At 34.1% G+C, this 26949-nt stretch overlaps 1 protein-coding gene and 1 long non-coding RNA gene across 5 annotated transcripts; both read left to right on the top strand.

Moving 5' to 3' along the window:
- The first annotated feature begins 2215 nt into the window (after positions 1 to 2215).
- LOC121173111 (uncharacterized) lies at positions 2216 to 4193 on the top strand. Of its 4 annotated transcripts, none has more exons than XR_005887322.1 (3): positions 2216 to 2990; positions 3078 to 3209; positions 3895 to 4193. It is a non-coding gene; the product is annotated as an uncharacterized lncRNA (long non-coding RNA). The 4 variants fall into 4 exon arrangements; XR_005887321.1 differs by having other exon boundaries at positions 2222 to 2990; positions 3060 to 3209; XR_005887320.1 differs by having other exon boundaries at positions 2253 to 2990; positions 3118 to 3209.
- A 12876-nt stretch (positions 4194 to 17069) lies between these two features.
- Positions 17070 to 26949, top strand: LOC100804122 (hydroxyisourate hydrolase). Its single transcript, XM_006575808.3, has 12 exons — positions 17070 to 17172; positions 17763 to 17818; positions 17971 to 18046; positions 18152 to 18223; positions 18332 to 18419; positions 23288 to 23546; positions 24223 to 24338; positions 24578 to 24795; positions 25221 to 25249; positions 25347 to 25434; positions 26090 to 26180; positions 26532 to 26949. Exons 3-12 carry the CDS (start codon positions 17986 to 17988, stop codon positions 26776 to 26778), a joined length of 1269 nt encoding a protein of 422 aa, XP_006575871.3. The 5' UTR covers positions 17070 to 17172; positions 17763 to 17818; positions 17971 to 17985; the 3' UTR covers positions 26779 to 26949.

Genomic DNA, 26949 nt, shown 5'->3' with positions numbered 1-26949 from the left:
AAAGTTATATGAATAATATAAGTTCAATCATGTTGATATTTTTTAAATTTTAGATAAAATTGAATAAGGTTTAAAATAAATTAAATTAATATATTTTAATTAGTTATTATATAAAAATTTCAATTATCACTTGAATTGGTAGTCTTTGTTAGTTTGTGTTTTTTCACTTTCAGTCCAGTAAGTTTTGTTATTTATATTTTTAATCTCTATAAGTTTGCGACTTTTTCAATTTTAATTTTTTTAAGTTTTTTTTTTCATTTTTTAGGCCTTGTAAATTTGGATTTTAGAGACTAAAGAAAAAACACAAATTAACAATGACTAAAAACGAACAAAAAACTTACATAGACTAAAATAATAAAAAAAAACACAAGCTTAACGGAACTAAAAATAAATTTTTTTTGCATGGAATAATATTGAACAAACATGAACTAAGGACTAAATTGATATCTAAGACTTAACTATATGTAACAAAATCTATCTTTTTTCATGCTTAAATGTTCATTTGGTCCTGTAAGTATTACAATTATGTGATTTTAATCCTCTTAATTACAATGGAGTCAATTGGATCTATTAGGTATCATAAATATACTATTTTAGTCCCTCATCTTCTAATTTCATCAATTAAGATCCCAAGTATTACAATTTTTCCATTTTAGACCTTAGGTATATATATTACTTTATATTGATATATATAATTAAGTACTATTTTAGTCTATTAAACACAGGGAATAAAATCGCATAATGTTATACCTAAGAGATTCAACGGGAACTTAAGAGACTAAATTGCATAATTGTGATACTTGAAATTAAAAGAAACCGCAGCCTAGGAGAAATTGACCAGATTTTGAATTTTATATTTTTGAAACGTATTTTGATTAGGAAAGGTGTTAAAATAATTAAATAAAAGAAACTGCAGCCCAGTCCCCAAGTGTTTAGTCACGCTCCTTCTTATATTGCTCATTTGATTATTAATGAAATGCCATACGTTAGTTTGTAGTAGAAACAAAAGGTATTTGATGAGGTCGCTAAAACAAAAGTATTTACGTTTATCAAAATAATTTATGATTTTATAATTTGGTAATTTATTTTATTTTTATGAAATTCATTGCTATATTCTTTATTAATTTATAAATATTCTATAACATAAATTTTCATGTAATAAAAATATACTGTATGAAATAAATATTTAGTGAATTTATTTATTCAAACTCACCTTATTAATGCTGATTTCACTGTTTACCTGTTCTTTATTTTTAAAAGTTTATCCTGTGGAGTTTCTGGAAACAAAAGATTGTTCAACCTCAAATCGTATATATTAAGTATTAAATAATAGTCAGTTGGGGCTGCTATTAAAAACGATACGTAATCCCTTTACTCGGTCCAATCAACGTTTCTCCATCATGCAACATCTTTTTTTATTCGACAGGCTAATAATCTATGCTTATACCAGCATAAACACAGTTGCAGCAGTTTATAGTTAGAGAAGCTGGAGTGAAGTGTTGTGAGAGAAAGGATTATGTACAAACCCTAACTTAACTTGTGTAAACCAGTGAGTCAGTCACACTGTCCTCTGGCATCTTATTTGTATTACTGGGTATTTTGATATGAAAAGTAAAGACATAAATTACAATAGTACAGTAATTAATGTATATAAAATGGAATTAATGAAATATGGAAAATAATCCTTAGCTTTATCAGCTGTTGAGGATGTAAATAAGTTTTTTTTTTTTTTTGAAAGCAAAATAATATTATAAAAAATTAGAATAGAGGTACAGCTTAACTGTGTAAGCTGTGAAGTATACCAAAAAGCCTAACCAATATGTATGTTAACCAAAAAAAAATCCTATAAGGAGTAAGGCCAGTTAAGAATAGAAACAACCCACAGGCTCCATGCACCACGGTGAGAACATTAGACCAGGTTTAGCTCCACTGGCGTAGAGTAAGCAGATCCAAGAGAGTTCCTTAATCTGTGATAAAACTCGCAAAAAATCAACAGCTAGTTGCTTGTCTAAAAACAACCTTGTTGCGCAGCTGCCACAATTCCAACAGGTGACGTGCCAAATCAAATGCTTATATCTCCGAACCCTTCTCCCCCTAAAACAGTGTGACCAAATTGAGCATATACTTATACTATGTCCAAGTAAGTCACCCACAAGCTAGTTCAACACCTCCTCTCCTCCCAATTATGTTGGAAAACACTAACACTATTTTTTCTCTGTAGACTCAAAATAGACATTTAGCATAAACAAAAAAAATAAGAATACACTACTATAAAATGCACTTTCTACAACAGGGAAATGACATCAGTTGATGAGGAACCGTCTTAGTATAAAAGGCAATGTCAATTTTGTAAATAAGGAATTTTTAACGAATATGATTTTACAAAATCGTATTATAAGGTTGTCATTCTAAGACAGTTTTGTAAAAACTGCCTTAGAAGACTTTTCGCTGTTTTTAATTAATATTTAATCTGCGACTCCTTGTCTTCCACTCCTCCTTTTTGCTCTCTGAGTCTTAGTCTCCCCCTCTCCCTCTTCGACTCTTCTCTAGGTTTTCCAAAATGGAGTAGTTGTGCCAACCACTACCACTTCCACCCGACGACGGTGGCGACAGACGCTACTAGTCGACAAAACCATTTCCGCTAAGGACTAAGACGGCGCGGTGGCGAAGGTAGCCCTTCAGACTTGCTCTTCCTACCTGGTGATGCTTCTGCTGTCTTCTAGCTTCTTCTTAACTTTTTCTTTCCTTTTTTTTTTTTACTACTTTTAAGCTACCTAGTTTTCAAAATAGTAAAAACAAAGACAACGTTACTTTCTTCATTAGCACAAAACCCTTAAGCCGTTAGGCACCTTCAACGCCGCCGTAGTTTGTTATTGGTTTAATTTGATGGAGATGGAGGGTGAGAAAAAACACAAGTTTGATGTGGACCTCAGCAACCTCATGGCTTTCAACTCCTATGACACCTTCCTTTCTCAACCATTTCTTTCTAGGTACCTTCTTCTTCTTCTTATTCTTTTTGTTTTTTGACACTGCCCTTACTCAAGTTAATTGAACACAAGGAGGACCTCATTAAGCAGTGTTTACTGAAAGGCACTCACTTGGTTCAAGCTATCGCAGATGCCCTCTTTATCTTACCATCAACCGAAGATTTGGATGGAACCCTTGTCACCTTGCCTCCCTCACTCACTAAATTGCTCAGAGAAAAACATGTAACCCCTCACTCCAATCTCTTCTTTTAAATTCAATAAATTATTATTTGTTACTTGTTCTTATAATGTTGAAATTCTCTGCATAATCTCAATCTTTATCCCCTATTGTATTGCAACTTTCCAAGGGCTAAATAAAACCCTCTTCCTCTATATATGTGTTTGCATTAATTGCTATTAGCTTTAAAGCTTTATGGTTTTGAAATTTATTATAGCAGTAGCCAAATGCATATAGAATCAGAGGCACTGTAATGTCTTTTTATTTAATGGAATCTCTAAACCAGTAGTAGTTAGTGTTATTCAATTGGCAAAGATCTTGTTGGATTGTGCACTAGTTCATGTTGCTGTCATAGAAACACACTATATTGTCATAGAATGTTCAAATGTTTTCTAATCAATCTATATTTTGCTTATTCAAGTCTTATGTTATTGATTTTGCAAATGCTGTTAAGATGCTTAAGTAACCAACTCATCCATCTATTTGGTTTAGAGGAAAATTTGCTCTCAGGATTAAACTCATTCAACTAAAGCTAAACAAACGTTGATTATTTGATGAGATACCTTGTTGGTTTAATTTTCATATGCTTCAGGACATAATCAGAAATCCAAAAATGAACAATATTAAACCTGCTATCTTTAACATCATACTGTGTATTTCTAATTAAACTAATCTTTTTTTCTTCAACAGAGCTCCAATATTTGCTGAAGAGGCATTGGAAGGCAGGAGGGAGACGGTGAGGCTGTACAGCGTGGACCAAGTTCTGGTGGTGTGCAAAGAAGATGATAAGTTACCTTCCTCACCGCGGAAGGCATTATTTGAGGGCGTTGGTAATCAATGAAATCTTAGGTTGACCTTTTAGTAGATGATTTTAATTTCATATTAATAGCTCTGTGCCCATATGAAAAGAAATTTTAAACTGAATTGCTTGTAAACTTTGAAACAACGATGAATTTTCTAGTTAGATTGATTAATGTTATATATTGAAATTTTGACATGAATATTATTTTGGTTTCCTCTTATGTTGCATGATGTTTCTACTATGATCAATGTGAAGAACAGAGGATCCCTGAATAAAAAACAACATTACAGCTTTATTATTCTCCTTCCCTCGTATGATATCATGTCAGCATTGGAAAACAAAATAATAATTACCGAAACAAGGAGAGGCCCTGCTCTTTGAAGTTTGAAGGGTATATAGCAATCGTTTATTAAAAAGCAACAGTGAAGAATGGAATAAATTACGAATAAAATTTATATAAAGTTCTTTATTTTTTTTCATCTGTTACTGCTTGTTCGAAAGGGTAAAATTATCTCATATGAAGTCCATAATGTCTACCTAAATATTCCATAGTTCATGCTCATGTTGTAACATCCCAATTTTCGTAAACTAAATTAAAAAAAGATTGTTATTTATAAATAAATAGAGTTTCATAAAAAAATGATGAGAATTTATAAATAAATAAATAAGGAGATATAATTATTAATTAAAATAATAATTTGAGAGAAAATAAAAATGGTATTTTATTTATTTGTTTGATAGAGAATAAAATAAAGTTTGTTTTAATAAAATAGTAAATAATAAATAAATAAATAGAGTAACTAATAGGTCGTAAATGCCCCTAGCTATAAATATCAACATGCTAGGTCAGTTTTCAGACTTACTCCAGTCTGCCTCACAATTTTGTTTCTTCTCTCTTCTCTCAAAACCCTTTCTTTTTTCCGCAGCCCACCAAACCTGTCTTAGCAAAAAGATGATCTCGGGCTCGTTCACCGTTGGATCGTCGTGAAATATGAGCACCCCGTTCGCAACCTAATTTCGAGCATTCTCACCGTTGCGAATTTCGATATTATGTCTGAGCTTAGAGGAAAACCCATCGCATTGTAACCTTTTATTTTCCCGCAGAAACCCAAAACTGTCTCGGTAAAACTACGATCCCGGTTTCGTTAACCGTTGGATTTTAATGAAATTTGGATATATTGTTCGAAATTCAATTTTTCCCACTTCCACCGTTGGGATGTTCGAGATAATATTCGTGGAGGGAGAAAAAGGAATCGCATGAAGACAGTACAAGTGGAGGTTTCAATCTCTTCTCCGTCTCTCTGACGTTTGGGAATTCTATCGGAGCAGTCGGAGGAATAACTGAAGGAATCTCAGGAAACCGCTAGAGATGTTACTATCGCTGACTGAAGACACGTGAGTCCGCTCAGAGGTAAGGGATGAGTTATTCGCAATTGGGAGTTAGAATGAACATGTGTAGGGATCCTTAGAGAACTAAATTTGGGTTTATTTTAGGATGTTTATTGAATTATTATTTTTCCTTTATGATTATAAATACAATATTATTGTGTTCTATGTACCAATTGATGTCCTGATGAGAATTGATTGATAAACTTGAGTGCTCTTGATGTCTTTGTGTTTAACCCATGAATTTGATTAATTGATTTTGATATAATTGTGAGAAACTATTTCAGGGATTTTACACCCCATGTTGTGATGAAATATTTTGTATAAATTGTTATGTTTAGGTTATGAAATGATGATTCAAACTGTGATTATGTGATAAATTGAACATGTGACGGATGATGAAATACATGTGTATTGAGATGAGATGTGTGTATTGAGTTGTGAACTATGAATTGTGCAATTACACAATTGTAAGACCCTTTAAGGGCGACGAGTATTGTGATGGGATCCATTGTGGGAACCCGACGAGTTAAAATGATTTTGAAAACAATTGAGTAGTTGTGTATATTGCATAGTTCATAGGTAAAGTGAATATGATTAATGAGATGTGATAATATGCTATTTTGAGATTATACCATTGTGATTGAGATCGAGTGTATGTGATAAATTGTGTATGTATGTGATTGAGATGTTGTGTGCATTGAGTATTAACTATGAATTGTACAATCACACGACTATAAGTCCCTTTAAGGGCGACGAGTTAATGCTAAGTCCCTTTAAGGGCGACGAGTTAATCTTAAGTCTCTTTTTGTGCGACGAGTTAATGTTAAGTCCCTTTAAGTGCGACGAGTTAATGTTAAGTCCCTTTTAGGGCGACGAGTTAAAACTATTTTTGAGAACAATTGAGGAGTCGTGTGTTTTGTACAGTTCATAGATAGAGTCTGTGTGCTAAAATGTTTTCTGGGTTGGACCTGAATCAGGAGGGAGAGGCCCTGACGGACTCTTTGGAGTGTAGGCCTTGGGGGTCACACGGTTTGAGTGCTCTTTTAAGCCTATGTTGATCCCATATGGTTAGAGCATTCTCGCAAAACACTGTGACCCTGACTGGTCTCCCTATGATATTACCTAGTGAGAGTGACTTGCCTTACTATTGTGTGGTTTGTCTTGTCATGTACTCCTAGGCGCCCGACGAGGTTTTTCACTGACATGGTACCACATTGCATATAGGCTTGAGTCTTAGCATAATTGTTGCATACGCTTGCTAATTGTTTATTATGAAATTGATGTGTTATTATGTCTTGATCGGAGTGGGTGATTCCTGTGTATTGTGATTGATGATTGAAAAGTGTGATTGATGAATGACAAAGTGATGAAATAGTGTGAGATATGCTAAGTAAATTGTATTTGGCTACTATATGTTGTGTTGTTTCTCTCTAGTAGTTAGAAATGTGATAACTCACTCCCGGTTTGTTGTTTGTGTTTGGATCCTGTGATGATCTTGAACTTTGTGTTCGGGGGAGCAGATGAATAGGTGGATGACTATGAAGAACCTCATGCTAGAGGACACGGGAACACCACGCTTTGATTGGATGTGACATTAGGATATAAGTTCTATATTAATTGTATGAAACTTAGATGGCCTTCTTTGAGCCGAGATGACTTTATTATTTATTTGGACAAGTTTGAATATGATGTAGAAGAAAGTGAATGTGAGCCTTTTACCCATTTGAAAGGCTTGTATTTAAAAATGTTTTAAAAATATTTTTAATTAATATTTGAATTTTTATTCCTTTATTAATATATATGTGAGGGGTAGAGGGTGTCACGCATGTTTTGGCTGATTTTTTCACCTGTAATGTTACAACTTGTCCTTGTACTCAAGAGTAACTAGCTTTTCGAAGACCCCGACTTGCATGTCTTCAAGTCTGTTTCTGAGTCTCAAGTCATGCAAACTTATCCTCGTGAATTGAAACTAATTTAATTCCTATGGAAAGTGTAATTGCATAAGCTAGGAGATCTGTGTTAGGCGATGAATACAACTAACTTTTGTGTATAAAACCTGTGTAAACTGTATCAAACTTCCCCAGTTTATGGTTATTTTGTAGTGTTATAAATACTTTCTATTAAGTATAGGTAATAAATACTTAGTACTTCCATTTTGTGTGTTTAATAATCATTTTCTCTCAATTTTAGGTTAATTAGGCGACTCTGAAAAGTGTTATTTTTCACCTTCTTGCTAAGCCAATCTGCTAGCTTAGCAAGCGTCCGCTAAGCGGAACACTCATTGGCTAAGTGCGAGGAAGAATCTGGAAGAAGATGAGCTGTACAGGTTCGTTGAGCTCACCGCTTCATCTCACTAAGCGCACTGTTTCAGTCCATCCACTGAGCGAGAAAAGCATGCGCTAAGCCGAAATTCACTAATGTGCGCTAAGCGATTCAGAATTGTGCTAAGCGCATGAGCACAAACAAGGCCACCTATTTAAGCCTGAAATCAGATTTTGTGAAAGGAGTTTGGGCTGAGAGCTGAAGCTTTGCATGTCTAGTGATTCTAGAGAGAGAAAGGTCCAAGTTCCAGAGAGTTTTGAGAGATTTTGTTGTGTGAAGATCTGTAAAGACTAGAGTTGGAAGCGGAAGCCGTTCTGAGAGCTTGAGATGAGTTTGTGACTGGTTGTGAGATCCTAGAGGTGAAGGAGACATCCTCACCACTTGTATTTTTGCAATCTTTCATCTTGTTCTTCTCTTTGTTGTAAAGGAGGCTTCTTGGTTATGGAAAGCTAAAATCCTTTGTTGGATCTTCCTTGTAGGTACTTGATGTAAATATCTTTCTATCTATTTAATGATGTTTTGTGTGTTCTCTGTGCTATCAACTTTTTATTCTAGTATGCCTTTACCTTGATCACATTGATGCATGCTTTGTTAGGGTCATTCAATAGTGGAAACTGGCCTAATTCTGATGACCTTGATAGGACAGGGCTAAGTTGTTGTACTATCATGAGGAATCGAGGTGTGATAATTTAGTTGTAGTAAATGCGGTCTTGGTTGAGTTTAGTCCAACAAGAGGAATCTGAGGACGATGCTTAATCAAGATTAGGCTAAACTATCATGAGGAATCAGGGTTTAGCATCTCAGGAGACACCATAAGAACATATGAGCATTGTTAGATAGAAAATATCTTTTTAGCATCAGGCACCTATTAGGAAGACCAACTCGTTTTCTACTTGTTTTTACACATCATTTCTCTCGCGTGATTTTCCTTTTTGCGTAGATAGTTTATATACCTGTTCATATTCACACTTAGATTTTCACACCAGACACCTATTCACTGAAACAGCTTACCAAGTAACACAAGTTCCCCGAGAGTTCGATACTCGATTCTTACCGTTTTATACTACTTGTGTGATTCGATGCACTTGCTGGAAGTGAACAATCTGCCCCAAGTCTGGAGCCAACATATACTACAACAGGTGACTTAAAATGCTTCTTATTGGCCAAAATTTCAAACAACTTCTACTTATTTTGATTTGACTTAACCCAATTAGCTAGTTTTTTGATAGCCTTATATGGTGTATTAGGTTCTCCAACAGAGATAACCATTGTACCTTTATATTAGGTTGCCAACAATATTCAATATGTCAGTTTAGCTAGTTGCTTCACAGCCTGATTTGGTGTATTAGCTGATTCACACCTTTACAATGTTTTTTATTGTTTCTTTTGATTAATCTCTCCTCTGTGTCTCAACTCTACCACAATTTTGCTATGATTTAAATCTATTGGCATAAAGTATTAAAGCTACTGATACTTGTTTGCAATACTGTAATTTTGTTAGGTTTAATTGATGACATTACTTTAGGGATATTGTTCAAAACAACTTCTTTTTACTTCTACGATTTCCATAAATTAGTGCTTTTTTCATCTGGTTGTTAGACTCTTCAAGATTGTAAAGATGTTGTATCAGCATTACATCAAGGGGAAACTAAGAAGAATGAAAAGGTACCTCAAATTAATGAGGCTACCAAGGAATGTATTAAGAAGTTGAATGTTGAGTTTCAAACAAAAATGTCAGATGACTTGCAAACACCAGTGATTCTAACTGGTGCTCTCCAAGAGGCCTTGAAATTTGTGAACACTTCTTTGAAGATGTTGAAGGTATGTAAATGGAACTAGTTTCTTGTATTGCATGCGTGGGTGCTACAAGCATTTTCATGTGTTGGAATTGTGCCTGTAATTCATGAAATATATTGTCTATCTTGCATAAGAAAATGCAGAAAAGAGCACTGTTGCAATTGATTCAATCCTTATTGGAGGTTGAGAAAGTGGTTGGAAAAGTTTTGGACGTACTAGGATTGTTGTTTCTAAATCCTATGTTGAGGTGACTCATTTTATTAACAAGAGCTTAATTAATTTACATGTTTTGTATAATCAATGTAAAAGACACTCTTTTGGAAAGCCATTGTATGTTTAACAATTGTTATTGTTATTTGTTCATCAGGTTCTGCAACAGTTGAAAGATAAGGCATTGAAGAGAGCAGGTCTGGCAGAAGATGAGTGCTAACTTTGACTTGCAATTCAATCTAACAGATGACTGGTTCTCTATACTTTTGGGCTGCCCATTTAGCTGGTCCAAAATGGGGACCATTTTCTTCATGGTGTTGTGCTTGGCTTGAGACCATAAGGCTTATAGCTGGGATAGGGACTATTTTCTTCATCCATCTAATTTTATTTATTAGCTTCACCTACGTAGTTTAGCTTGAAGTTGGAAGTAACTTCCAAAGGCACCGGGGTAGAGACAAATTTGCATCAATGCATGGCATCTAGCATAAGTACTTCTCTATACAGTTTATTGTAATGCATGGCATCTAGCACAAGTACTTCTCTATACAATTATTGTATTATGTACTCTTTCTCAGTGCATGAAGGCAAAATTTGGAATTTATTGTTTCTTGCTTTATTTCATCTGTAGATGAGGACACCACATCTATAAATTGAAGTTCTTGCAGAGTTATATGCAAAGCAATGAGGTTGTGAGGGCCATTGTTATATGAAAGTTGAGGTAAGCATTTTTTGCACAATTCTTTCTGTTCTTTATTTTCTGGGTTTTTCTCATACATATTAGTATGAAGAATGATATTATGTGAATTTCATGTCCTGGTCTTCAACCTTCATATATAGTGATTTCTTCACCCTCTCCTCCAGTTCTTAGTTTGCTTTCTTGAAATAGAAGGTGCTACTATCATGTTGGGGTGTTGCATAATCATGAACCAGAACCTTGCATAATCATGAACCAGAACCATGATATAATCCATGTGTGCATGCTCTTCAATATCTTGCAACAACTAAAAACTCTTTTGATTCACACCTGATAAAAGGGTTGTTTAATATAAAACACATAATGTTGTTCTCTCTCTCTATAATTACTTAAGCATAGTATCTTGACCTTTACTTTATGGGATCTGTAGTAGCATTCAAGTTATAGTGTTTAGAATTTGTGCAGGCTTTCAAGTAGAGGTTTTTCTTGATTATTGGGGATAGATCTCAATAAGTAGATATGAAGTTCATGAAACTTGGAACAAGGCCAGATACTTTCTACAGTGAACAAGCTACCAGGTATTTATATTGATCTTTGGCCCAAGAGTGGTACACAACCTATTCCCCCCCCCCCCCCCCCCCCTCCCTATATATATGTATTCATAAATTAACGTATATTATCATCATAAATGAAGGACTCTTGTTTCAGATATTTCAGCTGACCTTGTGATAAAAATCTATGACACTACTTATATGCTACACCAGGTATTAGAATTAGATTGAGTGTGATGTGTGCATAAAAGAAAATAACAAACTTAGATTCTAGTGACATCTACAGTTCTATTTGTGTGTGCTGCAGTCTTCGCTTCTTCCAAAATGTGGCCTTGTACGAAGGCTTTGCTCAGATTCTAGTGATTTTGAGAATGTTCCTCTAGAGCTTCATGATATGTCTGGAGGGGCAGATGCATTTGAAATCTGTGCTAAGTTCCTCTAGAGCTTCATGATATGAGTTGGCAATCGTTGATTTGGAACACATTAGTTTAGGTCCAGCTGGCATAATATTAATTGGGTGCTTAACATCTAAAATTAGTAGAGTAAATGAAGATATTTTGCACATTGGTAATCTTTTTTCAGTAGTAATCAATATCTTAATCGGAATTGAGTTAACAAAAATAGCTCAAATTGATTGGCTTTTTAAGTTTTTTTAATATTGAGTTTGTTTTTTACTCCTATTTTATCTCCCATTTTTTTGTTGGTTTCATGATTGTGATTGTGTGCAAACCAGCTTAGGTTCCATTACGTACTTTCGTCTTTTATTTACTCCATTTCAAATAACAATTGGTGTTAAATGCATTTGAATTGATGGTCTTTTGTATTTTACTTAGGTAGATATTTTTTCCATGCTTAAAAGCAATTATAGTGTACCGAAACTAGTTGTATGCTACTTTTTGCTTTTATGACTAAAATTAATTATTTGTTACCTAATTTTTTTTCTGTTCTTTTTTTAAAAAAAAATTGTAGCTTCTAAACCTAAATTTTTCTGCACTTGATTATAATGAGAACTTGCACCTCGGCTTAAAGAGGATTCAAAGAATAATAATTGTAGACCAGGATCTATTCAAGAGCCAAGAGGCATTGTCTCCATCTCCGATATTAAACCCCGAACAAGTTATTGGTTTTTGTATATTATTTATTTACACTTTTTCTACATTTTATATCTGCATAAACTGTTTAATTATTGAGCAATGTTTCTTTCTCACGCCAGAAGAATGGGGTGTGAAATGGATGAATAGGAGAGAAAGGGGGAATAGGTGAAAAAAAGTAAGAAATGTGGTAACTCTTACATTTCTTTTTCATGTTTGGCCAGATTAATATCACTCCTTATGATTATGCAAAATGCAGTTTCTTATCAGATATAGTTCTAGCAATTGTGGATAAATTTTATAAGTATTATTTTTCATGTTGAAAAATAAATTGAGGGGAAGAGAAAAATATGAAATTCTTGAAATTTATTTTTAGACGAAATTTAGAATTCTTGAATATTAATTAATTGAAATTTAATTTTAGATGAAATTTAGAATTCTTGAATATTAATTAATTAAAAAGTTGGTGCTAAATCATTATATTTTCTGTTTTCTATTCTGGGTTCCTAACTTCCCTTTCCTTTTTCCCATTTTTACTTTTTTCTATCTTATGGTGGTTTATCTCAGTGTGGCATTCTCCTGCTAATCATTTGTTGGGAATTCCTTTGAATCATGAGTTGTTATCCTATTTGAAATGTCCCACAAAACGTTGGCTCAAGTCTCTGCCTTCCATTTCATGTCCTTGTAGGATGAGAAAGTTTTCAATCAAGACCTTTATTTTTAAAGGACAATCAAGTATGTTGGAGAACCCATGACTCACTTGGAATGTATTGCATCCTCTATGGTAATTTACATTTTGCTTTATTGGCATGGTGTGGTAGATTCTTAGGTGTGCTTCTTACATGCTAATGATTACTTGTTACGTAGGAGCAGTGATTAAGGTGAAAGTATCTATTATAATTTGTTTTACTACATCTGGAAGGGCTGCAAGGTACTTTCTTATGATTAATTAGATATCCTTCAATTAATATCTATATCATTTTCTGCATCTTCATTTCACCTTTATCCTCCAAATTGTTTTATGTTTTCATAGATAAGCTAGATAAAGTGCAGATTATATTATGTACCGATAATTAGTATAATTATATTTGTTCTGTTCACGAGTGCTATAATGCATGTATTTCAATTGATGATTGACGTTGTAGCCCTTTTTATCATCCAACTTAAATAAGCCAAAACTGTATAGTAACACGATATCGAAGTTAGAGACAATAACTCAATTTTGGCAGAACATAAAAACTAGTCAATGGACTTAAATTTGCTTTTCTTCTTTCGTATAATTGATTAGTAGTTTTATTTGGAAGAAATTTTTAAATTATTTATGTACACTCACAAATATTGCATGAAAAACAATTAATGCATGCTACATTTATTTTGGATTCATTTTTTTAAGAGATCTTGGATTCATTAATGCATGCTTCATTGCACACTACTATTGTATGATGATATAATTTAAATACATATCATTCCACAATATATTATTTTACTATAAAATTACTTTTAAATTTATTTTTTTTATCATAATTCTTTATTTTTTGAAATTAAATATTCTAACTGTTTTTTTATGAAATAGTAATAGTTTAAATTGTAACTAACTTAAAGTATTAGATTTAAAAAAAAATTAGAATTAGATGCTGAAAATAGATCAGCGTTAGCTGGACTTTGAGGTTATGTTACCTGCTCTAATAACTTAGTGAATAACTTCTATCTCCTTATTAAACACTCATTAACTGATGGAACTTTGTAATATCAAATACTGATTGAATATAATGTTTTCCTGTTACAAAATATGTATGCTCAATATGTATGCTCAGTTGTTGCTTCTTGCTTTGCCTGCACCACCAATGGGTGGATTGGGGATGCCTCCAATGCCACCTTTTTGGTATGCCACCCATGGGTAGTTATTGACAGATAAGTTCAATTTTTATTGTAGGAGAAATAAATTTTATAAATTATTTGCTCTATAATTTAACATAAATTTGTATGAAATTTTCTTGAGTTATATGTCCTGTATTAGAAGACTAATATGATTTTTTTTTAATTCTCTGGTATTGGCCTATGATCAGGATTTTGTCAAGAGCTTTTTTCATCAGAATATTGGTGGAGAATGTCGCAACCTACCCTTCGGCGGGGGTGCGAAAAGGCCAAAATCATGGGCCAAAGTGTTTGTCTTTGAGGGAGAGAACAAGCGGAGTCCCCACTAATGTTTATTTGAGGAAAATGCTAGAAAAACCAAAAAGACGATGGTCTGCAGATTTTGAAAATGAGGGTTTGGGAGTTGTTTCCGTAGGGGGGAGGTATTAGCACCCCACGTGCCCGTCACAAGGGACGGAAACCTCTAATCGAGTGTGCAAGACATGACTTCAAAATTATGTATTTTTCCTTTTTTATGTTTTTTATTTTTTGGGGTCGACTAGGGTGTTGCCCTTCCTCCTACTATCCTCAGGTGCGATGAGGAATTCAGACCTACGTAGTTCTTTAAGTCTGAAATTTTGTGTGTTACATTGATTTTATATTTTTGAAAGATTGATTTTTATTGCGAACAAAAGTCGTTTAAAGCATTGGACCTTGAAATGATCTTTTAAATTTTGACAAGCGGAGAGAGTCGTTTAAGGCGTTGGACCTTGAAACGACCTCTTGATTTTTTATGAGAGGAGAGAATCGTTAAGGCATTGGACCTTGAAACGATCTCTTGATTTTTTTGCTGAAATGAAGAAGTTTATGAGTTGGTTTTATTTTGTTTTTGCCTATTAATCTTCAATCATTTTTTAAAGATAAATTGCGACGCTAATGATCAGTTAAAACTTACTTTACAAAAGAAAAGCGATTACCGATGATCGAAGAAGGAGATGAAGACGCACAAAACAATAGAGAGGACCCCTATGGGTCCATAAATCAAGTTCAAATTCTTAAAAGCAACCACTAACCGGATGAAGAACAAATGAAGAACGACCGAAGAACGATTTAGAAATCGATTGTAGTCGCGATTTGGCAGTGTTTTAGCTTCTTTTTCTCTTCTTTCTTCTTCTTTTCTCTTCTTTCTTCTCAATTCTAGACCTCTGGACCTTGGGACCCCTTCCTTAGCCCCTCTTCACGCTTATTTATAGCAAAAGCAGCCACTTGGGATCATGACAGCTCGCCAAGGCGAGCTGTTAACTTCATTTTGAAGCAACCTTGCTCACCCAGGCGAGCTGGTTACTTCATCATGAAGTTATTTGGTGGCCCAGGTGAGCCAGAGGCTAGTCTAGGTGAGCTAGAGGTCAGAAAAAGTTTTAAAATGACCATTTTGTCATCCCTTTTGAGTATTTTTCGCATTCTTTTCTGAAACATCGAAAAACCTTTCGGATTGAGTAGCAACTGGCATCAAGCCGCTCAATTCGGCTAGCAAGAATCAAAACATTAGCAAAGGAAGGTCCCCTGATGAAATTAAGGTATGACAGAGAAAATGACAAGGTTCTTTTTTTCTTCATGTCTTTTAGTCATCTTTAAGTATGCAAGGATATATAATTCTTTTAGTATTTCTTTTGTTACATATTAGAATGGTCTGAATGAATGATTGTTATAATATAGTTATAGACAAAAAGAATTTTCTTACACATTAATTAGTTGAATGGTCACACATTTTTATCAATTATTACGTGGCACTTAAGTAGCAGTGTATTGGTGTCAATCATTGTAATATAGCTGACATGGAGACAACTACAAAAAAATGAAATTATTATTTTTTAAAAAAAATAATACGTTCTAAGACGGTTGTCCTTAAGACCTTCTTAGAACGTGGTATATTTTAAGACAGTCCTGAGCAGGAACCAATCTTAAAATGTTATACATTCTACGACAGTTCAATACAACCGTCGTTGTAAACGTCCATACTTTCTACAATGCCTAATTCAACGACAGTCGACAACCGATGTAGTAAGCTACAAATAACTGATGTAGTATACTTTTATTGTAGTAGTGATAGAGAGTAGAAAAATGACACCAAAAAATTTTAACGTGAAAGGTAAAAACTATAGGACCATGTCAATACATATCTTCACTATTAAAAGTGGGATTGCAAAGACTCTCTCAATACAAGAGAATATCTCTCAACCTCACCCAACAAGGATGGTTTACAATTTCTCTTAACTCTCACCAAGTGATGGAAACTAGAACTCTCTTTCTCACTATCATTATTGCTTTGCTTCTGATGTGCCATCATTTTCTTCTATTTCTTAAACTCTTTTTGCACCATTTTAATTATTGATTAGTCTTAATTGTTAAATTAATTAGGCAGTTTTATTATTTGGACTCATTTAACTAATTTGATGTTTTTAATCTAATTTCAGGAATTAATGAAACATTGGGCTTAATCCGGATTTTGGTTGTGGACTTGAAGAGGGCAAATAAAATAGCGCTTACCTTAGTTAATTTCTAATTAGGAGATTGCATTTTTATTTTATGTGGTTCAGTGTTTATTTCGTTTTGGGCCAGAATAATGTAATAGGGCCCAGTGACTTTGAGTGACTCTTTTAAATAGCAGCCTTGGGATTCGTGCAAGACTATTCTGTTAGACTATTATTCAAAGCATAGGGTTGAGGGTTTTACGTTTTCTGTTCTAATGCTATTGTTCACATAATGCAATTTTCCATTTTCTGCTTCTAATTACAATTTTGTTCTTGTTTCTTCTTTCTGCCTTTAGTTTCATTTACGTTTTCTGTTCTTAGTTTCATTTACGTTTTATGCTCTTATCTTTATTTATTTTTCTGCTTCTAGTTTCATTTATGTTCTATGTTTTCGTTGAAATTATGGAAGGCTAATTTTCTGGTGTTGTTTCCTTCTGAGAACGAAGCTTAACTCTCTTCGAGGTTCTGTTTATAACGTAGCTTCCTTGCAGTTTTCCCTTCACCAAATTTCTTCGTATCTTATGAATCATTTCATTTCTTCTATCACTCTATTTATATGTCCCAAAAGCAATTTAATTTAGCCGATTAGCAAGTATTGTGCAAAGATTAATATATAGTATAGTATAAAGTGGTGTTGTTATAATCATTATAAATTATAAACAGGTGGAAGGAGCTGCTAACAAAGATGGAAGAACTCCTAGCATCTGGGACACCTTTGCCTACGCTGGTTGGTGGTTACCAATTATAGGCTTTGATAATTTTGGAAAATTTCTTAATTTCCTCAAAGAAATAGATATTTAACGTGACATTTTATGTGTTAATTCTTTTTTAAAAAAATATTAATTATAAAAAGGACCTAGCATCCCGTCTAATTTGATTTTTATAAATTGGACTTGAAGGAGGATAGTATATTAAAAAGGATAAATTGTTAAAAGGATCTAAATAAAGATAAGAGTAATTATAAAAAGGACCTAGCATCCCGTCTAATTTGTTTTTGGCTAGTTGGAAATTGTGCGTGAAATGCGCATCCAAATAAGAGAATATTATAAATGTCTAATTGAGAAAGTGAGGAGAGAAAATTTTATTTTCTAACAATTATATTTCTTCTGAAATCTATTAAAAAATATGATTAAATATGTTTTCAATTTCTATAAAATGAGTGAATTTTAGTTTTGGTCTTAGTAAAAAAAATTCTTTAATTTTCATTCCTCCAAAATCTTAAATTACTACTTTTTGTTCGTAGCACTGATGCATGTCATGTTTACTGATCATTTACTTAGGAAACGTGGGTCTCATGCAATTATTTTTAATGAACAGGATATGCCCATGGAGAAAATGGAGATGTAGCCTGTGATGGGTACCACAAGTACAAGGTGAATACGCTGCACCTCATTTGTGGAAAATAAAAAAGATTGAGGCATAAGCTGGACAAAGAAAACAAGCTTAGTCATTATTTTGTTATACTTATAATGCCCTTTAAGACTTGAAAAGATATTAATTGTTTTCACGAAAATATATAATACAGGAAGATGTGCAGCTAATGCTGGAAACAGGGCTTGATGCCTATAGATTTTCGATTTCATGGTCAAGATTGTTACCAAGTACTGTAATATTGAACGCAAACTCTTGGAATTTTATGTATCTATATTTCTTTTTAGGGTAAAAGCTTTCTCAACACTTAAGAAAATGCTTTTGTTTCTCCTCAGATGGCAGAGGACCCGTCAATCCCAAAGGATTACAGTACTACAACAATCTCATCAACGAACTTATCAGCAATGGTTAAACTTAATTAAATACGAGTTTCTTAATTAGCTTACAAAATTAATCATGCCTCGTATTCACTCCAAATAAAAAAACTGATATATTTCCCTATTTCCGTGGAGCAGGAAACCAACCACATGCCACGCTACACAACTTTGATCTTCCACAGGTACTTGAAGATGAATATGGAGGATGGATTAGTCGTGACATCATGTATGTTCCTGATCTCTTGCACTGTTGTTTTTAGAAAGATACGAATGATTAAAAGATAAAGAAACTCAGGATATTATTGCAGAAGAAAGACTGTTTTATTGATCTGAAAAGCAGAGTGCATTTTACAAAGAGATGCTAAAATATATAGATAAAACTCCTATGGGTTGTTGCCTAAAAAATAGAAGATAAATTTTAAAACAGCATAACAGCCTAACAACATATCTGAACAACATAACAACCTAACAACATATCTGCAGCATAACAGCATATCCTAAAAAAAAACTAGCAACAATTTAAAAAATTTGTTTCAAGAGTCAAACAGTTAACACTCCTCCTTGACTCTGGAACAGCACACACCAAGCCTCTGCCTCAAGAATTCATATCTAGCTTTAGGAAGCGCCTTTGTTAGGATATCAGCACTTTGTTCCTTTGTTGTGCAGTAAATTAATTTCACTTCTCCTTCCTTTTGTGCTTCCCTGAGAAAATAGAGCTTTATCTTGAAGTGTTTTGTTTTGCCATGAAACACTGGATTATTTGAAATTGAAATTGCAGCTTGATTATCCACAAATATCTGCGTACTGTCCTGTTGTTCCATATGCAAATCTGTCATAAGCTTTCTGATCCAAAGAGCTTGATTTACAGCAGCAGTTGCAGCAACATATTCTGCTTCTGCTGTGGATTGAGCTATTACTTCCTGTTTCTTTGAATACCATGAGAAAATTCCAGAACCAAAGCTAAAAAGATAACCTGACGTACTTCTCATATCATCAGCACATCCAGCCCAATCACTATCAGAATAACCATGAAGTCTGAAGTTTTTAACATAATGGTATCTAATTCCAAAATCAATTGTGCCTTTAACATATCTAAGAATTCTTTTTGCTGCCTGAAAATGAATTCTACTAGCACAGTTCATGTACCTTGATAACAAGCTTAATGCATGCAAGATGTGAGGCCTTGATGCACTTAAATACATTAGGCAGCCTATAAGGCTCCTATACAGCTTTTCATCCACTTTTTCAGCTCCATCTTCTTTGTAAAACTTCTCCTTTTGATTCATTGGAGTTGCAGTTGGTTTGCACCCTTCCATGTTGAACTTCTTGAGAATTTCATTTGCATATTTTTCCTGGCAAAGAAATATTTCATTCTGTTTTTGATCCACCTGCATACCGAGAAAGAATGTCATCCTTCCAAGGTCTGTCATTTCAAAAGCATCTTTCATTTCTTCCTTGAACTTGTCAATATGCTCCCCACTGCTTCCCGAAACCAGTAGATCATCAACATATAGAGATACTACAAGCAATTCACCATTAGTCTTCTTCACATATAAAGTAGATTCACTTAAACTTTTTTTGAAGCCTAAGTTCACCAAGTGTGCATCAATTCTGCTATACCATGACCGCGGTGCCTGCTTTAAACCATACAAAGCTTTCCTTAATCGATATACTTTCTCCTCCTGTCCTTGAACAACGAACCCTTCAGGTTGCTCAACAAAAATTTCTTCCTCCAAGTATCCATTTAAGAAGGCTGATTTCACATCCATTTGATGTATAATCCAACCTTTTTGTGCAGCAAGAGACATCAACATTCTTATGGTTTCTAGTCTGGCAACTGGGGCAAAAGTCTCTGAAAAATCAACACCAAACACTTGAGCATATCCTTTAACAACAAGCCTTGCCTTGTATTTGTTTACAGAACCATCTGAGTTGAGCTTAGTTCTATAAACCCACTTGACACCAATCGCTTTCTTGTGGTTAGGTCTGTCCACCAGCTCCCATGTTTTATTTTTTTCAATCATTATAAGCTCCTCTTTCATTGCATTTCTCCATTTCTGATCAGCTGTAGCTTCTTCATATCCCTCAGGCTCCATTACAGCAACATTACACCTTTGGTAGATGTCTGAAAGTGATCTGGTTCCTCTGATGGGTTCTTCATCAACATCTTCATTCTCCTCCTGAAACTCAGACCTCTTATCATTTTTCCAGTCCCAACTATCTGACTCCAGAAATTTGACATCCCTGCTGACGATTACTTTGTTGCTCTGTGGTAGGTAGATTCTGTAGGCCTTTGAAGTTGAGCTATAACCCACAAAAATTCCAGGTTCTGCTTTCTTGTCAAGCTTGTCTCTCTTTACTTGAGGTATGTAGGAGAAACATAGGCAGCCAAATGTCTTCAGATTTGTTAGCTTTGGTTTGTAGTCGTGCCATGCTTCAAATGGAGTCTTTTTCTGCAAAGCTTTTGTTGGTAACCTATTCAGCAAAAAACTGTTGTGTGTGCAGCCTCTGCCCAAAATTCCTTTGGTAGCCCTTTGTCATGAAGTAAGCACCTTGTCATCTCCATAATTGTTCGGTTTTTCCTCTCGACAACACCATTCTGTTGCTGAGTGTATGGTGCTGTCAATTGATGTTCAATGCCTGCATCTACACAAAACTTGTTAAATTTTTCAGAGGTATATTCAGTTCCATTATCGGACCTGATCACCTGCATCTTGCATCCACTTTGAGTTTCAACCCAAGCTTTAAACTTCACAAAGATGTCAGCAACATCAGATTTAAACTTCATAGAATAAATCCAACACATTCTTGAATAATCATCAATGAATGCAATATAATACTTACTGCCATTCAATGATGGTGTTTTCATGGGTCCTCCCACATCTGTGTGTACTAACTGTAGCTTTTGTGAAGCCCTCCAAGTCTTGGTTTGTTGAAAAGGCAGTCTGGTTTGCTTTCCATATTGGCAAGCAACACAGTTTGGAGGTAAATCGTCTAATTCTGGCATATCTTTCACTATGTTGTTCTTTTTCATGAAAAGTAGTGCAGCATGATGAAAGTGCCCCAATCTCTTGTGCCAAAGCATTGTATTATCATCCTCTTTGTGTACAGCTGCTTGCTGCTCCTCATTCATCAAGTCCAAGACAAAACTCTTGCCTTTCATTTGAACTTTGATCATTTCTATGTTGTTTGCATCTTTAATCACACAGTTTTTTTCCTCAAACAGCACCTTATATCCTTTCTCCAGCAGTTGAGTAACACTTAAAAGGTTTTGATTAATTTCAGGAACATATAATACATCAGAAATTAATTTCAAACCTGAGTGGCCTTCAATTGCAACCGTTCCCTTGCCTTTTACTGCAATGAGTGCTCCATTTCCAATTCTGACTTTGGAAATAGTTGTCTCGTCCAATTCTTTGAAAAGTTCACGATCATAAGTCATGTGGTTTGTGCAACCACTGTCTATAAGCCAGCTCTCCGTAGTGGTGTTGGTTGCAAAGCATGATGCTACAAACAGCTGCTCCTCCATAGGCTGATCTTCAACAGCCTTGGCTTCTCCTTGTTGTTGTTGTTGAGTCTTGCATATTCTTTCCACATGTCCTAATTGACCACACTTGTGGCATTTTATGTCTGGTCTCCACCAACACTTGTTGTGTGGGTGATTATTTTTTTGCAATAAGGACAAGGTGAAAAGACACGTGTCTTGCTGCTTTGGCCATTTTTGTTGTTGCTCTGCTTCTTCTTGTTATTTTTGCCTCCTTTGTAATTCTGTGATCTGGCCTGAAAAGCACCCTCAACAGACCCTTCTTGCCTCATAAGCCTCCTTTGTTCTTGTGCTTGTAGGGCATTCAACAATTCTGCCAATGTAATGCTTGACAAATTCCTTGAATTCTCCAGAGATGCAATTGTGGCTTCAAACTTTTCAGGTATTGTGACTAGAATTTTTTGAACAATTCTAGCGTCTGAAAATTCAGTACCTAGGAGCCTTACATTATTGACTATGCCAAGAAGCCTATCAGAGTATTCCTTAATCGTTTCTGATTCCTTCATTCTCTGCATCTCAAATTCTCGGATAAAATTCAGCACCTGCATGCCTTTAACCTTTTCATTTCCTTCATACTCTTGTTTCAGAAAGTCCCAAATCTGATTGGTTGTTTTAAGTGTCATTATTCTGGCTAGAATGGTGGATGAAACTGCTGCAAGCAAAGTTGCTTTTGCTTTTGACTTTCTCTGCTTCCTTTCTTTGTGATTTTTGATTTGAGCAACCGTTGGATTGTCCGGCAAGGGTTCGACTTCGTACACATCTTCAACAGCTTCCCACAAATCACCTGCTTCGAGATAGGCTTCCATTCTAAAAGCCCAGAGATGATAACTTTTACCATCAAACAGCGAAAGTGTAAGTGGAATGGATGAACCTTCTGGATTCATTCTGACCAGGTTATGTGTGTTTGTGTTTTGAATGTGTATGGGTTCTCTCAATCTCTCAGATCCCTCAGAATAAGGCTCAGGATACCAATTTGTTGTTTTTAGAAAGATACGAATGATTAAAAGATAAAGAAACTCAGGATATTATTGCAGAAGAAAGGCTGTTTTATTGATCTGAAAAGCAGAGTGCATTTTACAAAGAGATGCTAAAATATATAGATAAAACTCCTATGGGTTGTTGCCTAAAAAATAGAAGATAAATTTAAAAACAGCATAACAGTCTAACAACATATCTGAACAGCATAACAACCTAACAACATATCTGCAGCATAACAGCATATCCTAAAAAAAAACTAGCAACAATTTAAAAAATTTGTTTCAAGAGTCAAACAGTTAACATGCACTATAATTCATTAATTTTTGTTACTGGAAGAATTTGAAACCTCGACCTATCTCTCCCTCTCCTCATCCTTTAACTAGCAAACCTTATATCTCCTATACTAAAATTAATTCATGAAAATCCCCTGCACCGCATATTGAAATTGTAGCTATCCTAACAAATGGGTGTGCATGCGTTAACTTTTGTCTAGCAAACAAGCTCCTTATATTATTAAATCATGCACAAAATCGAGAAATACTAATGGATAAATTACTTGGATATAAATGCAGAAAAGACTTCACATACTACGCAGAAGTATGTTTTAGAGAGTTTGGTGACAGAGTGTTGTATTGGACCACTGTAAATGAGCCCAATGTTTTCGCCTTAGGTGGTTATGATCAGGGAAACAGCCCACCTCGACGATGTTCTCCCCCATTTTGTGCTACAAACGACACAATGGGCAACTCAACATATGAACCCTACTTGGCTGTTCATCATATTTTGTTATCACATTCTTCGGCTGCTAGATTGTACTGGAGAAAATATAGGGTATATCACCTAATCTTACATATATATGTTTAAATGCCAAAAGCTTCAATTTATGTAGGTTTAAATATATTTTTATTCTTTCTCATTTAGTGTTTTTTCCTATTGGTTCTTGTAAAATTATTTTTTTATTTTTAATTATTATAAATTATATTTGTTTTATTATTAATCCTTAAAAGACTCTTTTAAGATAATATTTTGAAATGTGAAAATACATTTTCTAAAACCTTATAAAAAAATAAAATAAAACAAACATAAATTACAAAAACTAAAAATAAAAAAATAATTTTGTAAGGACGAAAAAATTATAAAAAACTGCTGAGTTACAATAAGTAAAAAAGTATTTAAGCCACTTATATACTTTGCATTAAACTTAAAAAAAATAGTCTTTGCAATGTTAGTGTAATGAGTTTTTGTAATGTTATCCAATTACATATTATTATGTTTCATAAGTTTGTTAATTAAGATTTTGCTTACTCCGACTAGCTTAAAAGTGATGTTATAATTTTTTTATTAGCGGACAATGTAATAGGTTTTATGCACGCATAAAAATTAAACTTATAAACTTAGGATCCTTATCTGCTTCTCAATCTTAATATTTTTGACATTTATTCTTCTCATACGGACACTGATAGCAAAGAATGTTCCCATTTTCTAAGTAACTTAAGTGGCTTTGCAGGACAAACAACATGGATTTGTTGGTATCTCTATTTACACGTTTGGGATTTTTCCTCAAACAAATACAGAAAAAGACAGGGTAGCATCTCAACGAGCCCGTGATTTTTTTGTTGGTTGGTAAGTTACAGACCCTACAATTGGTTAGTTTTACTTCTTAGTTCTTTCTACCCCTTGTGTTCCTTATTTGTTCTCTTAAGACAGAAGAATATATATAAATGAAGTTTTATCCATTAAACTTTCTGCTTTTCTATTCTTTCTTCAGTTCCTTAAAGGCACTAAAGCTTGCTTTCTTTCATTGGACATACACATAGCTGAAGAATGGCAGATTTAATTATAAGCCTGTTTTAATATTGCAGGATTATGGAACCCCTGCAATATGGAGACTATCCCATTTCCATGAAGACAAATGCAGGTGAAAGAATTCCGGCCTTCACAAATCATGAATCTAAACAAGTTAAGGGTTCATTTGACTTCATAGGCGTAATTCACTACACCAATCTCAATGTCTCAGACAATTCTGACGCCCTTAAGAACCAACTGAGAGATTTCACTGCAGACATGGCGGCAAATATCTGTATGTACTTCGTTAAGTTTAAGGATAATATATTTAGTAAAAAAATTAAAGTTGGTCATATAAGATTGCTGTGGAAATTGAATTCACGACGCCTTTTCATCGTCATTATGAAATTTCCAACCTGTTGAACTTACACATCATTTACCATCTCAATTTCTAACAAGAATGTAATATCCCTCTACAATAACCTAATAATCTCTTGATACTTTTCATCTGAAAAATTTAAATAAAAAGATAAATGTATTTAATATCTTAAACATGAAAAAAAAACCAAATGCATTATTTATTCAGTAATTAGGTTTTGGGGAATTATGTGAACAATGTTGTAGAATAATTTAAATTTATCAATTTCAATAATGAACTCGATTGCCTGATTCATCCATTTCTAAGTAATGTAATGCCTCATCACTTTCTTGATTTTGCAGTTGGAGAGGATCTGTTTTCAAATGAAGAGGTAACAATAAAATAAAAATTATTTGTCTTATAATAAATTCGTTCAATTTTTTAGATTACTTCATTGTATGACTAACTGGCTTTACTTGATTGATTAGTACCTTATAACACCGTGGGGTTTGCGTCAAGAGTTGAATAAATTCAAGCTCCTTTATGGGAATCCTCCTATATTTATTCATGAAAATGGTCTCTCTCTCTCTCTCACTCACTCTCTCTCTCTCTCTCTCTCTCTCTCACTCACTCTCTCTCTCTCTCTCTCTCTCTCTCTCTCTCTCTCTCTCTCTCTCTCTCTCTCTCTCTATATATATATATATATATATATATATATATATATATATATTTATATGTGTGTGCGTGGGTTTGTTTTCCCCTCCTATGACCCCCTCCCAAATGACAGTGTTATATAATGACAAAAGTGAGTAACAGTTGAAGAAGATTACATAATTCCGGTGGATATTTTGTAGTAAAATCATCTCTAGTTGTTATGAGGGTTGAATATTAAATTGGAGTCAGAGTTTTGATGTACCTAATAGACAAAGCAACTTGGTAGCATTTAATGTTTCAATCATGTCAATTCTTTCTTATAACCTTTTCCCACTTCATTAATACATGTATCCAACAATGTCATTAGTTAGTAGCATATTGCTATTAACTTGTATTTTCCTATGTATGGCCATCCTAAGTTGCATGGAATTTGAACTCAACCATACAGTATACTTATAGTACATGTACCAATGGTAAATTATTAGGAAGTTCTGCTGATGATAGCTAGGGTGCTCGTGTGGAACATTGCGAGCTTAAATGGGCTGAGTTACTGATGAATCAAATTTTGGGTTGTTAGGTCAACGGACAGCAAGTAATTCGTCACTGCAAGACGTGACAAGGGTGAAATACTTGCATGGATATATTGGTAGCGTGCTTGATGCCTTAAGGTTTGCAGTCCTGCTCTAGTTCATGCAACACATCAAAAAAATATTTTCTTAATCACTTCCAAAAGTTTTGTGGATGACTTGGGAATCTAAATTATGGATAACAAATCTATTGAACTATATTGTTATATATATGAAGTTTTTAATTTCTGTAGTCATCTTGAGAAGGGACTTACTCAAAGAATTAATCAAACCAGAACATACACTGACACGCAAAAAATACAAATTCTTGAAATAGAAAGAACAAAGTGGTTATCATTAGAACTTAATACAACATTTTCTTTTCCTGAAAGTGTCCACATAAACACCTCTAATGTGTTCTCTGATCTTCTATATCTTGCCAAATTTTCTCAGAGATGGATCAAATATAAAGGGGTATTTTGCATGGTCTTTCCTGGATTTGTTCGAGTTGCTAGATGGATACAAGTCGAGCTTTGGCCTATACTACGTTGATAGGGATGATCCAGAGTTGAAGAGATACCCAAAGCTCTCTGCAAAATGGTACAACCGGTTTTTGAAGGGTAGAAGGACCTCTATAGTTGGAACTATTGAACTTGAGAAGGATCCATCACTTGTTTTTGTTTCCCAATTATTTGAGTAGGTTCTTTATTAATTTCTTTTCACAAGATCATGCTTAGTGGTGTTATTAGCTATGCTTACTTTTCCTTGTATACATACATAAAATAAGAATTTATGTGGAGGGAGCCTAGCTGCCCGGGCAAAATTCCTCTCAAATATTGGTAATGTTTAAAAGAGATATTCCTTTTCTGAA

The sequence above is a fragment of the Glycine max genome, chromosome 2 (genome assembly GCF_000004515.6).
Source record: "Glycine max cultivar Williams 82 chromosome 2, Glycine_max_v4.0, whole genome shotgun sequence".
Classification (NCBI taxonomy): domain Eukaryota; kingdom Viridiplantae; phylum Streptophyta; class Magnoliopsida; order Fabales; family Fabaceae; genus Glycine; species Glycine max.
This window is presented reverse-complemented; position numbering and strand designations above follow the sequence as displayed.

Coding starts and splice junctions, on each gene's coding strand:
- LOC100804122 (XM_006575808.3), top strand. CDS start 17,986: ATGCTGGAAACAGGGCTTGATGCCTATAGATTTTCGATTTCATGGTCA. Junction 25,435..26,089: donor TATATTTATTCATGAAAATG/GTCTCTCTCTCT, acceptor TTGGGTTGTTAG/GTCAACGGACAGCAAGTAAT. Junction 26,181..26,531: donor AGCGTGCTTGATGCCTTAAG/GTTTGCAGTCCT, acceptor AAATTTTCTCAG/AGATGGATCAAATATAAAGG.